The sequence below is a fragment of the Topomyia yanbarensis genome, chromosome 1 (assembly GCF_030247195.1).
Source record: "Topomyia yanbarensis strain Yona2022 chromosome 1, ASM3024719v1, whole genome shotgun sequence".
Lineage (NCBI taxonomy): Eukaryota > Metazoa > Arthropoda > Insecta > Diptera > Culicidae > Topomyia > Topomyia yanbarensis.
In genome coordinates, this window is record NC_080670.1 from 40950111 (window position 1) to 40966328 (window position 16218).

At 39.4% G+C, this 16218-nt stretch overlaps 2 protein-coding genes across 3 annotated transcripts in view; one reads left to right on the forward strand and one right to left on the reverse strand.

Annotated features, from left to right (window-relative positions):
* LOC131677443 (allatostatin-A receptor-like) overlaps nucleotides 1-16218 on the forward strand; it is a 288093-nt gene that overhangs the window by 208573 nt on the left and 63302 nt on the right. The window lies entirely within an intron of this gene.
* LOC131695024 (uncharacterized protein K02A2.6-like) lies at nucleotides 8474-9547 on the reverse strand. Its single transcript, XM_058983561.1, has one exon. The coding sequence runs from the start codon at nucleotides 9545-9547 to the stop codon at nucleotides 8474-8476; it is 1074 nt and encodes a 357-aa protein (XP_058839544.1).

Below are 16218 nucleotides of genomic sequence, written 5' to 3' on the forward strand. Positions count from 1 at the left end.
TATTTAAACTAGTATTGGTTACGAATCACATTTCCACTGACAGTACGAAACACTAACGGCAACCGTACACTGGGGTACAAATGTACCCCACGCCAACTTTGACACCTGCTTCTACGAAGGCTATAAGTAAACTGGCTATACCACCTTTTCCTACTCTTACTAGGAACTCTAAATTGAATTTTGGTTAGGGTCCCAGGTCGGAAAATACCGAATTCTCGTCTTTACATGGCTCCAAAGAAGGCGTGGGTACATTTTTACCCTAATGCAACGTTCTAGGGTTAAATTAACCGTTGTGTGTCCGACGCTGTACCCGGGTACCTTTTTAAGTTTCAATTAATTAAATTCCTATGTTTTGTACATAGCTGGAAATTGAAACTTTGTGACATCTTAGAACTTCACTAAGTCAAGCTTTTGGGTTAATAATATTGTTGATATAGTAAGGGTGGGAGTGAGGAGGGGCTCCTGAATTTTTTTACTACGTAACAGGCCGACGTAGGTACCCGGGTACCCCCAAAACTAAAATGTCCATAACTAAGGTAATATCCAACCGATTACTTTTAGTCGTTTTGGATTCAGGAACTCATCCACTTTTAGATTTGGTAAAAATGAATCGGGTTACTTCATTCGGTTCCCGGGAATCCGGGTTTCCGGAAGCAGGTTCCGGTGCTGGGGTACTATTTGCGAACTTCAATGTAATACTAGCAATATGGGTATCAAAATTCTTGGAATTGCATCAGTAGGCTGTATCTCGTGGTTTTGGAACCATTTGGTGATTTGACCCCGGAACGGACATTCCGGAGCAGGTTCCCGTGGAACCGTGAGTGGCCATTCCATTCTAATTCCATTTTTCAAATTGCCATAGGGTCCCGTAATAATAAAAATCAGATTTTCGAGACAATTTGAAGAGTTTTGATACTCATATTGCTAGGACATTATTAAAATTTACAAATCATATCCCAGTACTGGAACATTATTCCGGAAAATCCGGATTACCAAAAGCCAGATCCATTATTCCGGTTCTATTGTACAGAATCAAAAAGTGGACGAGTTCCTGAATCCAAAACATCTAAAAGTGTCCAAATCGGTTAAAGGAAGCCATAGTTATGAGCATTTCAATTTGTGGGTACCCGGGAACCCTCGTTGGCCCGTTAAAAGTGTTTTTGTTGGACACATAACTGTTAAAAAATTCAATCGACTGACTGAAAACGTCAACCAATTATATTCTAAATCGCGTATCATAATCGCCGTAATGGATGTGTTAGGAAAAAAAGTCTTGCCCAGATTTCCATTGAATCGCTCCTGTCGAATCACTCCCATCGAAACGGTTGCCAATAAACTATAGCATTTTCAGCACAAAGCACTTTTCCTCTGTTCCATTGTAACCGCACAATCCGTTCCCCCCAAGGCATTTTTACTTCTCACCAGCAACAATGGCAACCATGAGGTGGACCCTTTTCCCACCTTCCGCTGCTGCGAGGCAAAATTTGAAGGGGTTCGTAATTATTATCAATCATGACCCAGTGTAGTGCCGCTGTGCTGAGCCCCAAGGAGTTCGGCATGGTTTCCAATTACTCGACGTGACACAAACGCAAAGCCGAACGAGCGGAAAAGTAAACGCGAGGGCGGCAAAAGAAGATTAAAACTTTTGTATTACTCATATTGATTGACGATGATGTTAATGATGATGGAGACGTCTGACTATAGGACGTTTGGTGCGGACTAGGATTCGGGATTCAAGTGTCCTGTCCCTGTTACGAACTTTCTCTATGAACGTTCTACTGAGGGTTTCGGAGCTGAACTTGAGAACGGTTCAAAGCACAACAAATTCGTTGAAATGAATAGGGGCTGCCTGGTACGGGTAAAGGTGTGACGACATTTGATCCAGAACCGAAAGCTCCAGTGGTAACCTAAATAACAGTCATTATGTTGGGAAGATAAATTAGCCTCCAGGAAGGTTTGCCATTTATCACATTTCTTTTCATGAAACGATCGATTTTTCGACACTGGGGCCAGAGCCGGCGAATTGCATGGATAGTATGGGTAGTACTACCCATTCGAAAATAACCGAGTGGGTAATGACCCACTCGAAATTTTGGATATTTTCATTAATTTGAAATCTGCCACGTATGTATGTCGGGCACACATTTGAAAATGTCGATGCACAACAACTTCATTTACACAAACACACTGCAAGTGATGTAATGCAAGCGTGTGTATTGCGAAAATGAGACAAATCCCTATTCTATTACCCTCACCCTATGCTTACTACCCACTCGTGCTAAAAGTGTAACGCCGGCCCTGACTGGGGCGAGAGTTTCACGGGAAGGTTGGAGATTGTATGAAGAGATGTACCTATGATAACGCTCGGTCTATTCAAATAGTGTATGCTATAAATTATTCAGAAACTCATCAACTCTCATAAAGAATCAAAAGAGATACTGCTGTGCATGGTAGCTATTCTAAATATACTGCAAGTGGTATGCTGCATTGGTTCTTTTAACAATCTTTACCACACAAACTATAATATTATATTTCTCGACAAACATATGATTACGGCTTAAAAGCCAACTGACAAAATTCTCTTTGAAAGAAAATTCCGGACAAACCGTTACTCGCCAATCACAGATGTTGGTAGTAAACAAAAGAGAAAAGTTTTCTTTTTCATTAACTGCTATGAACTGTGCTTGGTCAGTAACGGTTTGTTCGCAATTTCCTTTCAAAGAGAATTTAGACAGTTGGCTTTTAAGCCATAATCATATGTTTGTCGAGATTTCAACATACAGATTACAATATCAATCATCGATTTGATCACTATCCGCAGTCAAAACCAGCCAGATATACATATGTGAAGCACTATTGTAGAACAAATAATGTTTTCGAAAAAATTATCTACAGGATCCGCAAATACGATTTATGAAAAATGTTTTTTGAGAAAAATTGTCATATAGGGGAATGTAGGGAGACTTGGCCAGGTAGAAATTTACGTAGGTTGACCCTCGTAAATCTCTAAAACAATTTCAATCTTTTAAAACTCATTTAAATGTAATGTGCAAAAGAATTGAGCATAGGGTAAGGTGGAGTAAATCCGACCGTTGGGTAAACCCGATCCCCCTGTTATCGAAAATCGGAAGCACTCCGCGAACTAATATGAATGTTTGATTTTTGTGTATTATTGACTACAGGATATTTCTGATTGTTAAAGTGGTAACATAAAAAATGTAAGTGGATTTAAATTCTTCAATTAAAGTCCTACAAAGTGCATAGATGAATTTAGTCGAACTTTTTCCATATTTTTTAAATGCTTCGTAATGAAAAATGACGTGGTGGGGCAAATCCGACCTCTAAATAGTGGGGTAAATCCGACCACTTTTTTGCTAAGAAAATGTTTATTTATCAAATTGAAATATATTTTTATTGTTACTATTTATTGTTTTTTGCACGATGGTTCATAATTATAAACGAAAGACACAAAAACTTGATGAATATTGTATTCGTCGAGCAATTTCTCCGATGCAAAATGACTAAAAACGTCAACCAATTATATTCTAAATCACGAGCCGCCGTAATGGATGTGTTAGGAAAAAAGTCTTGGGAATATCTTTACGTGCTACTGCTCGTGATTTTGACATTCCAAGATTGACATTGAATTCCATTTTGTTCATGTTACAATTCAATAACATAACATTCATTGATTTATCATTGAAAAATCATAAAATTTGGGTAATATCTGTACTAAATCAACCAAAAACATAGGCGGTCGGGTTTACCCCACCATTTTTAAAAACAGCAAAAATAAACTTTTTCGTATAACGCTTGTGTTTCAAAATTTTCTCAGGATACGAATAAAATGCTATACCTAGAAAGTTGCCCAGAACCTTTAATTTGGTGTATAAAACGACTTGATCCGATGTAAAATGGGCATTCTACAGCCAAAACCATTTACTAGGTCGCATTTGCCCCACCTTACCCTATTCATGATTTTTTGCAGATTTGTTAATTTACTTTTTCAAAAGTTTTAAAAGTTTTTCTGTGATCGTTTTTCTGGTCAAGTCTCCCCACCACGGGAAGACTTGACCAAGAGAATTTTGAAGCATCAAAACAAAAAAACTAATATCATAAAACATACTGTACCGTCATCGGGGGTTACTTTACGCCAAAAATAGAACGTTTTGTACATTACACTCAAGAACTACGAGCACGCAACTTCAAATTTGAAACTGTTTGATGTTTTACATATGGCAGAAGTACCTCCAAAGTCAGTGATTTATTTAGTCACTTTTTGATTTATTGTTATAGATTATGATCGTTATTTATGTGTGAATTCAAATGAATGTCGTACTCGTAAACATAAAAAGGATATGTTCAAGAACTGCGTACCACGCATCTAATAACCTTGCTTTTGGAGAGTCAATAAGTCCTACAATGAAAAACAACTAACCGAGAAAAAACGCTCTTCATAATATATTTTTTCATTGAACCTCATGAATTATACAACCTTGTTTTAGTATTTTTCAAAAAGTAGTTTTAATTGTATTCCGGAGTGCAAAGGCTTTTCCAACAGAAATGCGAATGGTATACTGTTATATTTAAAGGCCAGGTCAATTCATCTATCTTTAATGAGATATCCATTTCCAATATATTGAGGACCTTTTTGTTTAGTAAGGTTTTAACCATAAGTTCATTCGCCTAAACTGCAGAACTATTCCCCGCTGCTTATTCTGTCATTCCACGACAAATTGCTTCAATACACATAGTTTAAATACTTCTAGATTTCTGTTATTTTTCAAAAGTCAAACTAGTACGCTAACAGGGTTGTTAATGCGATACATTTTTCACGATAATTTATCGGCGTTACTCGTTAACGATAATGTATCGTCATCGGAAACTCCGTTAACGATAATGTATCGTCGCCTTCATCGTCATCGTCGATAATTGTATCGTCGCTTTCATCGTCATCGTCGGTTCATCGGTTATCGCGATACATTTTGCGTTACTTTCCCGTTTATTGCAGTTGAAGTTGATGCGGTTAACTTTCAATTGTTTAGAAATAAATACCTATTGAAGGACATGTTATTGGCAATTGAAAATCAATAGTTTTGGACATTTTCTATGCACAGCGGGGTCTGACGATGCGTCAAAATGAAATTATTTCAACTTTTCGGGAAAATGTATTATGTTGCAGGGAAAGTTGTTGGCAATTGAAAATCAATAATTTTGGACATTTCAATACGCAGAAGGGGATCGATGATGTGTCAAAATTGAATTTTTTCAACTTTTCGAGTAAGTTGGTGCACAGAAGAGTCCCAGGTGCACAGTGTTTCCAAGCGGCAAAAAGGTGACCAAAATTGTTTTGACCATGAAGAAAACAAATTTTGAGCTATTGTGCAATTAGTAATTTTTAGCACGCAAAAACATATATTGAAAGAACTACTAAACCACTATTATTAGACCATTCACAAATTACACTACACATTTAAGTCGTGTGGTGATTAACAGATTTTATTATAATTTTAATTTAAACCAGAAGATTTCGGATTTTAAAAAGCAGAATATACATACATATTTCCAACATTTGATTTCCTTTTCTAGTTAGGAAGCTTTTAGCCCCCTCCTCCGTTTCTTTCACTATGTAACAAGATGCTTCCTTCTTTTACCCTTAAATATGTAGTGTAATTTATGTACGGCCTCATAATAGAGTTTTATTCGTTTTTTGAATACAGTGAAGACCCGTTTTTATCAGCCCCTTGGCGAATAGGCGGATAAAACGATGACATTGACAAAATCGGCCCATATTTTTTCTGGTTCTGAAGAGACGAAGTCGAAACGCAAACACCTGAACTAACATTTTTTTTCTTTCTTTTTAATAAACCGGAGCGGTTAAAATATTTTTCTTTAGTTCCTCGACAAAGCCTCATAACCCGTTTTGATCATTTAACCAAAAATTCCCTTAAGGAGGTCTTACAGTACAGTATTATTATTTTTGTATATTTTGCATCTCTAAGATAAGAAAAATATGCTAAAGAAGGAATTTACTCGAATTTGACTTGAACGTAAGCTAGAGCCCACCAAACGATTTTATAGTGTTTGTTTTACAGATTCGTATTAGTATTCGTCTGCGGAAATTTGCGGCTTCCGTACCAAAATATTGCTTTTTGGGCACTAAAACATTCGATAACTTCTAAGTTGTAAGAGATACAAATAAACTTACATTACAAAAATTCTGTATTTTCTTATGCTGAACAACATCTTAGCACATTTTGAAATTCTACAAACTTACCAGGAAAAGTATTTTGAAAAAAGAAATTTTCAGGGGTATATCAAAGAAATCTCCACAAATGTAAATTAAAATCGATAGACACATAGTCTCTTCAGCGAAGTTAATACTTAAGATATTCTCAACAACTTTGAAAGTTTTTTCAATTTTCATAAACATAAGCAAAAACTTTCTTCTCAGCTTTAGAGGGATTAATCACCCAACTAATACTTTTTAAATGCAAAAAAAATATAAATAAACTTTGCTGAAGACACTATAACTAAAAATGTTTTTTGTGGTTCAAAGACTTTCTTTCACCTTTTTGCCAATTTGGATCCTCGTGTGAATTGAAAATGTCCAAAACTATCGATTTTCAACTGCCAACAACCTGCCCTTCAATATAAAAAGTTCGCGAAAAGTTGAAAAAAAATCTATTTTGATGCACCGACGGTACATTGAAAATGTCCAAAACTATTGATTTCCACTTACCAATAACTTCTTCAATATAACAAACTTTCCTCAAAAGTTGAAAAAATCCATTTTGACACATCGTCGAGCCCCTTGTGTATTGAAAATATCCAAAACTATTGATTGTCAACTGCCAATAACTTTCCCTTCAATATAAAACTCTCCCGAAAAGTTGACAAAAAATTCCATTTTGACACATCGTCGGACCCCCCCCCCCCCTGTGCATAGAAAATGACCAAAAATATTGATTTTCTACTGCCAACAACATGTCCTTCAATAGTTATTTATTTCTAAACAATTGAAAGTTACTATGCTATATTTCACCCTAAGGAGGAAAAATTGGTAAAAACCAAAATTTCTCACTAGGGTGAAAATTTGTTGGTAAAAACCAGTCTTTGTACAGGAGGGCACAAATCCTTATTTCATACTATGTTGCGTTTCGGCTTCGCCTCATCAGAAACCGACACTAACACATTGTCGGAATAGATTAGCGCCGGCTTGACGCAAATCCCTTAAAACTAAAACACACTATGTGTTTCAATCAAACGACTGATCAAACGTGATGTCCCGTTCGAGCAGAAGTTCTGTTTATGCCGATGAGACACAAGTGAAGCCGAAACTTGTCTTGGCTTAGCAGGCCTATGCGAAAGCACTATGCTATATTTCACCCTAAGGAGGAAAAATTGGTAAAAACCAAAATTTCTCACTAGGGTGAAACGAACGGGACATCACGTTTGATCAGTCGTTTGATTGAAACACATAGTGTGTTTTAGTTTTAAGGGATTTGCGTCAAGCCGGCGCTAATCTATTCCGACAATGTGTTAGTGTCGGTTTCTGATGAGGCGAAGCCGAAACGCAACATAGTATGAATTGAAAGTTAACCGCATCAATTTCAACCCCAATAAACGAGAAAGTAACGCAAAATGTATCGCGATAACCGATGAACCGACGATGACGATGAAAACGACGATACAATTATCGACGATGACGATGAAGGCGACGATAAATTATCGTTAACGGAGTTTCCGATGACGTTGACGGGTGGTTAACGTTATCGACGATGACGATTAATTATCGATTAACAACCCTGTACGCTAATAAAAATCTGCTTTGAATTAGAATCAAATCCCAAAATAAGAGTAAATTTTAGATCAAATATACAGATTGTGCAATATATACTTAGGTGAAGCTTGGCGTAAAGTAGCCCCAATTTTAGATAAAATGAACATATGGTCACCAATTACCAAAAAATCAAAAATATGGATAAAAAGTACAAACACAAATAATTGTTTTACATTGCCAGGTTAATTTCACGTAATCTGTATCATCTTATCTAATAATTTGACTAGTATATCACACTTTCCCAAGAGAATTTAAGTTACAATGCTTTTTGCGTATATTTTATATTTCAGTTTTCTTCGCCTACTACGATTATTTGCAGGCATTTTTTAACCCTTTTTCCATTTTTTATATTTGTGTTGAACCAGCGAATAATACTGTTGTAACTGTACACTAGGAGGAGGAACGCAGCAGCAAAGCGACTTGTAAGAAAACGCGTGTTTGCTCTCGGATTGTTATTTTATTTCTCCATTCATCGATAGTGCGAGGAATCATCTCGGTTGTCGTAAGGTAGTTTGTTGATATTAGGTTGGCTAACAATTTAAGGGCATCTCCATAACAACTCTTCTCCCCTAGCAAATGAAATTCAAATACAATGTATAGTGATAGTAAATTACATATAAAATAGTTTCATTAAAGGTTCAATCTACTGGGCGGTCGGATTACTCGACCCGATTTTCTTGGCGATTGTCGATAGTCTGTCTGGTTGGGATGACTTGTGTTGGCAGTCCTTGAACCGGAGGTTACTTTGTCGATTTGTTTCTCTGTTACACCAGCGGATTCTGATGGCGATTCCTTCGGACCCATCGTAGTAGTCGCTCCTACTTTTTGCGTCGCACTGGTCGTTGCTGTCAATTCTGGATCAAGATCATCTGTTTGCACAGTTTCAGCAGGTACATCCTTGATAACAACTGGTATATCTCTTCGGTTCGGCAGAGTTGGACCAACTTCTCTGAGCTGATCAATGTGCCTCTTCCATGTCCTGCCGTCGTCGAGACGAATGTAGTAATGCAGTTTTCCCAGTTTCTCTGAAACCACACCAAACTTCCACTTTTCCTTATCGAGGTAATCTCTCGCTGCAACTCTTGCTCCGTTGAGTAGGTCACGCACTTTGCCGACAACTTCCTTTGTTTCAGCAACATTATCCGGGACCATCAGATCTAGACGTGATCGAATTTGTCGGTTATACAACATCATGGACGGTGATTTACCAGTGGCAGGGTGTATGGTCTTTCGATAAACAAGAAGTATGTTGCACAATTCGGTATGCATCGTACTTCTGTCGCACTGCAGACTCTTTAACTTCGCCTTGAACGTCTGAACAAATCGTTCGGCTTGCCCGTTGGTTGATGGGTGATATGGCGCCCCCATTTTATGATAAACTCCGTTCATCTTCAAGAATTTCTGGAACTCTTCAGAAGTAAATTGTACTCCATGATCACTCACCATAACCGAAGGGATTCCGTACGTTGCGAAATATTCTCTGCAGACCTGAATTGTGGTTGTAGTGGTGATGTTGTTAAGAATGCGCACCTCAGGCCATTTCGTGTAGGCGTCCACAAGCACGATAAAGTACGTGTTCTTAAACGGCCCTGCAAAATCCACATGTATGCGGTCAAACGGCCTCGACGGTGACTCCCAGCAATGCGTAGGAACTTTGGCAGGTTCGGCCCTTGTCGATTGACAGTAACTGCAGTTGCGCACCATCTCTTCGATATGCAAATCAATCCTTTCCCACCAAACATATCCGCGAGCCAGTGTAAAAACTAGTACCGAAATGTGTAGAATGTAATTCGGCTAAGACTTTTACACGCAAATTCGGAGGAATGTAAACTCGTATTCCACGCATGATACAGCCTTTCTGAATTGTGAACTCATGTTGTTCCACACCGAAACGTTCTTTAGGATCAACAATTTTTCCATTCTGTAGGCCTTGCATCAGCACCTTCACAGTCTTGTCCGCAGCGGTAGCCCTAGGGAGCTCATTCACGGTTAGCGGCAGCGTTTCGATCATGTTGACCTCCATGTAATCCGTCTCTTCAATGACGTTCGCTGGTGTTTTCTCCTTCAATGGCAAACGCGAGAAAGCGTCCGCATTGCCGTGTTGGTTCGTTGGTCTGAACTGTATCTTGTAGTTGAATGATGCCAAAAATGTTACGTAATGTTGCATCCTCAGAGCAGACATTTTCGGTAGACCTTTCGTGTCCGAAAAAATCTGCTTCAACGGCTCGTTATCCGTCAGCAATGTAAATCTTCTTCCAAACAGATACTGGTAGAACCGGCGAACTCCAAATATAATTCCGTATGCTTCCCGATCTACCTGCTTGTAGGCTTGTTGCGTAGCGTTGAGTGTTTGGGATGCGTACTGGATCGGTCTTTCTGAGCCATCCGGGTAAACGTGACTCAGTACCGCACCGACTCCGTATGGCGAAGCATCAGTAGCAAGTACCAATGGCAGCGTGGGATCGTAGTGTACCAGAAATGAATTGGACTGCATCTCTTGCTTGACTTTGTTGAACGCCTCTTCACATTGTTTTGACCATACAAAACGCACATCGTTCTTCAGTAGACTATTAAGGGGATATAAAGTCGAACTGAGGTTCGGAAAGAACCTTCCGTAGTAGTTCACTAACCCCACAAATGAACGAATTTGATCTTTGTTTTCTGGAACTGGCATATTCTGGATCGCTGTAATCTTCCTCTTAACCTTATGAATACCTGTCTTATTGATCATGTACCCGCAGTACTCAATCTCGTTCGCAAAAAAGTGACATTTTTCTAGGTTTATACGCATGTTGTACGAACTAAGACACTTCAGAACCTCTTCGAGCCTTTGCAGATGTATTTGATCATTCGGACCGGTAATCCGAATGTCGTCTAGGAATACGGTAACACCAGGAATCCCATTCAGCACTTGCTCCATTAGTCTCTGCCAAATAGCAGGTGCAGACGCAATGCCATACATCAAACGTGTAGGTTGGTAAAGACCCTTGTGTGTATTGAGAGTTAATACCTCCCTATCACCCTCCTCAACCTCTAGCTGTAAGTACGCTTGAGTCAAGTCGATCTTCGTAAACTTTTCACCGCCAGCAACATTAGTAAAAAGTTCCTCAATCGTCGGTAATGGGTGACCGTCTACCACCAAATTCGGGTTTACCGTAACCTTGTAATCCCCACAAAGTCGCACTTTGTTGTTGGCCTTCGGCACTGGAACTATGGGTGTAGCCCATGCACTATGGTTGACTTTCACAAGGATACCATTGTTGACTAATTTGTCAAGCTCGTTCTCGACAACTGCTCGCAACGAAAACGGAACAGGTCTGGATTTTATGTAAACAGGATTTGTATTCGGCTTCAGGCACAGCTTGGCAGATAATCCTTTTATTTTCCCAATTGAATTGTCATAGAGTGTAGCATACTTCTCAACTAGCGTCTTAACAGCGGCAGGCATTGTTTGCAGTGAATTAGTAACAGTATCAATTTTGTTTACATCAGTATATGCAATCTTGTTCAGGTCAACTCGCATCGCCTTCATCCACTGACGGCCCAGCAACGGGTGCTTCTTCACGTTTGATACGTACAGGGGAAGTAACAAAGATTTTCCATCGTGAACAACTTTCACTTCCAGCATTCCTTCAATTTGGATCCTCGTATCGCAGAAACTTACTAATTGCATATCCGACGGCAGCAGAGTATCCGCAGCAAAGTTCATCTTCTTATCGTATGTGCTTATTATTGCAACAGGAGCACCAGTATCCACTTCAAATCGGATTTTAGTACCGTTCACTTGAAGATCCAGCCAGAACTTCGATGACGGTTTGGCCGCAATCTCCAATTTACACACTTCATCCAATGAAATAACTTCACGTTGGTCGGCTTCGGACTCTTCCAACAAATTTGCCTCAGATTTTGCCTTCTGTTTATCTTGCTTGGCATTCTTCTTTTTCTTAATGCACACCTTTTCCAGATGACCAGCAAGTTTACAAAAATTGCACACCGTGCGAACATGATAGCACTTGTTGGCGTAGTGCCCGGAACTACCACACCGAAAACATTCCTCTTTGTTTTCCGAATCAGGTTTCTTGCGTTTCTTTTTATTAGCAATCGTACGTGGCCCCTGGACCTGGGCATTCGCGTTATTCACTCGAGAGTGTTGAACTAGATTCACTTCCGATCTTCCTTGTTTGGACTGGATTTCTCTTCCACCTTTGTTCGAGAGCTCCATCGAAACTGCAATCTCTCGAGCCCGCTCCAGCGTCAGGTTCCGTACCTCCAACAACCGGGATTGTATTGCGCGGTCCTTCAACCCAAACACGAATTGATTCCGCAGAGCTGTTCTGAGAAAATCTCCAAAATTACAGGTGATAGCAAGTTTCCGCAATGCTATCAAATACTCGTCAATCGTTTCCTCCGGACGATCATCTGCTTGCTTGCGGCACTTGAAGCGGAAATTCTCTAAAATTTCCAACGGCTCTGGGTTGAAATGAGCTTCCAACAAACGCACAATTGCGTCATACGTCTGTTGTTGAGGTCTCTCCGGTGCAAGTTTGTCGCTAATAATATCGTATGTTTCTCCTCCCATGTAGTGAAGCAACATGTATAACCTAACCTCATTCTGTACACCAAACAAAACAAATGCACCTTCCAGCCGCTCTACCCATCTCGACCACTTCATTTTGTGTCGGTCGAATGGATCGATTGTAAATGAAGTTGGCACGGCAGCTGGAACAATTGCAGCCGGAACATCCGCTGGCGGGTTTACTTCAGCCATCACTTTAAATGTTCAAAACCACTCGTCGCCAATTTAACTGTTGTAACTGTACACTAGGAGGAGGAACGCAGCAGCAAAGCGACTTGTAAGAAAACGCGTGTTTGCTCTCGGATTGTTATTTTATTTCTCCATTCATCGATAGTGCGAGGAATCATCTCGGTTGTCGTAAAGTAGTTTGTTGATATTAGGTTGGCTAACAATTTAAGGGCATCTCCATAACAAATACTATGTTTTGTTTTTGTCAAAATATAACGTTAAATTTGAACTAGAAGCTCAAGCATCATTCTTTAATTTTGGCGTAAAGTAGCCCCCGTGGCCGTTCTGGTAATATGCAAAAATTGCAAGAAGCTTCCTTGCACGCAATACAAGAAACAGAAGAATCGAATTTTGCCTATGTATTAGCGATGCATGTGTATTGGTGACCAATATGCGTTAGATTAAAAAGACAGCTGGCATAGAAAAATGAGCCCCGCACGAGCCTATCACTAACAGATACCTAGTCCATCCAACCATTCTTTCAAACAATTTTAAGTGAATAAAATTCGTATATAAACACTTGGATGATTCCACGATTAAGGAAAAAAGTAAAAGTCGCTCCAGACATGAACCTACGTCATTGCGCATCGTAGCACTGACTTTAGGCACTGTTCTATCTTTGCACATGTAGACGGATTGTTAAAACTTGTACAATCAGCACATACGCAATTTGATGCTATCTCGTGTGTAATGAATAAGCCACACAACTGCGTTTCATGATGTTGGTGAGGAATGAATAAAAAGTAGACGGAAAACAAAAACATGTGCGTTGCTAAAACACCCAGCATTGAGTTCTTGTTGCCCGGTCTCACGAACACTTCTGCAGCTTCCTGGTTGAAAACAATCCCATTTGCTTTTGCCGTCTTTGTTTATTATTTTCCACCAGCTAGTGATGCAGTGTTTGTGTCATGTGACGTGTACGTATATGAGCCGTAGAAAAGTCTATAGGCATATGAATGTGGTGGTAGTTCTTTGACAGTGTGTTGAAGAAACGTATATACGTATAGCGAGAGATGAAGTGATTTTATATGCTTGCAACAATTGCAAGCGGCTTTCACTGCAAAATTGCAAGCGATGCTAACATTATTTGCAATTTTTGTTTTGGGTGTATCATAGTGTGGTCAAAATGGGCTTTTATTTATAGTTTACAGTAACGCAAATGCCCATCACATAATTTGCGGTAGCTCAGATATCAATTCCAGAGGCACTGAATTGATGGAATACTTACGCGATAGATGAAACCGCCCAAAATTTGCACGATTTGACAGGAATAATGTGTTAGATGTAACTCTTCGCTCTAACAATGTATGCGCCTGGGTTGGTAAACTGACTCTTCCGGAAGAGTTCGAATTGTCGTGTTTTGGTCATACATACCTCATCAAATATCATTTAAATGTCTTCCTTGAACATGGACCTATTAGAAAGGCTTTGCGACCAGGTTTCACGGGCATTTCCAACGATTCGAGTTCCAAGTACCGCGATCATGGATAAAACAAACTCACTCATAGTAGCAACATGGAAGAAGCCAATTCGCTTCGAATTATGTGTGCTTCTAGAAGATCCAGTTGGTTGAATTAGAAAAACTAGTAAGAGAACTGCGGAGAGAAAAACAGCATTTTTGGCAACGTATGCCGCGGCATTGTATGGCAACACGTCCAATGTTATAAGGATAGGCAATGTTCGATTGGATTCATTTTTTGACAGCTAAACGCGAATCCAATCGATCCAAAAGGGAGTCTCCGCAGTTCTCTTTCAAGAGTTTTTCTAGGTGGAATGCCGAAATTGCTGGATTCAAAAAGTTAGGGTCATTTCTGGAAAGATGCCGCACATTTCCAAAAATCAACCCTGCTTCAAAGCAAACCAAACAATATATGAATAAATCATTTTATCAATTGCGACAAGTATCTAAAATTCACTGGAACGGTTTTTATCATGACAAAAAAATCATCAAATTTCCTTGAATATTTAAATAAAGGTTTATTCGGGTGAGATGTCACACCATGGTCCCAAACCCAAATCCCACCAGGAGTGCTTGCTCGTCCATTGTTGCTAGTCTCAGTGGGCAGTGTGGTAAAGGGCTATAGGCATTTTCAGATTCTGATTCTAATTATAGTTATAAAGTTATTCTTAATATCAACAATACTTTTCGTTTCTGCTCAATGTACAGATTCGGCTTTAGCCTTGTCTCGAATTCTATACAACGGCTTCCACCTGCCGGTTAATGGAGACGCAGAACCGGAACAGGAAGCTACTAAGAGCGATCTAATCACCTACATAATTAAATACTCTTCAGGTTCAAATCTTTTCGGACTACCTCCCTAATTGAAGCTAGATAATCGTACCACTTTCCACTGTGTCTTGGAACACAATCTAAAATTCTTTTTGAAGTAGAATACTTCTAACGTTTCAATATGGGGTCCCGTTTCAAAAATTTCAGTTGAGAAATTTTCCCAGGTTTGAAATGCGAATATCTTCCGTTCTACTGGACGAAATCGCAATATTTTTGCACTATCTGATCGGAAATTTGTGCACGTATTTCGTATTAAATTTCGGAATTACTGCGACTACTATAAATAAACCAAAACAAGGATTTTCAGAAAATCCTTCGGAAACAGCGAGGAAAATTCGCAATTTGCCAGCATATCCCACGCAGAGCCGTCAAAAAGGAGCATGTAAGCGTTTCATTACATACGGGAATGTTATATATACAGGACACGCGAGCTTGTTTTGTATCAGTGGGTGCTCGCTTACCACACGAGCAACATGCTCGTCCGGACGGTACAATGAGCGGTATCATATTTGCGTTCCCGTACCAAGCGTCATCGCAAGGTTCTTCGTGATAAAATCCAGGGAATCACCAAATTCGGCGTCTGGCTCGTCGTGGTGGTGTAAAATGCATCTCCAATTTAATCTACGAATGCTGATGGTGTGCAGAAAAATGTCATCCGAGGTGCCTTGACCTACACTGAACACGCCAAGCGCAAAACCGCAATGAATGTCGTCTATACTCTGAAGCGGCAGGGACGCACTTTGTATGGATTTGGAAGTTGAAAAGGTAGAACTCACTTGTATCATTATAAAAAAGGCCCTTTTCATGGCCACCAAAACCATTTCAAAGAATAAGTTTGCATTTTCTGTTTCATGGACTGTTTCTCCCTGGAGAGCAATTTGGGATAAACCCTAAATTATGATTTATTTCAGTACGTAAATTGCAAATATGGTCAGAAACAAACTGGAGTGAAGTGGAAAACATTTTTACTAGGCGCATTCAAAAAAGGTTCCAATTCTCAAACATTTTACCAAGGTGCCGTATTACATTACTCTCTTTACCCTGAGTGTTCGATAATCTCCGTAGTGGAAACACAATTTCAATTTTGTTCTTTATCAAAAATATGTCGTCGACCAACAAAGGGGTGGAGCTACGACGAACACATATTGAGGACAACACAAAAAAGGACGAGCTTACATTGTGCTGTAGTCAGGTATAAAAACTCAGCATGCTGTTGCTCACGATCAGTTCGTTTCCAGCATCAGCATACAGCAGTTCGTTTGCAGCATCTCCCGCAAAATT

What these genes read in the sequence shown, in the direction of transcription:
- LOC131695024 (XM_058983561.1), bottom strand. Translation starts at nt 9,547, where the DNA reads ATGGTGCGCAACTGCAGTTACTGTCAATCGACAAGGGCCGAACCTGCC.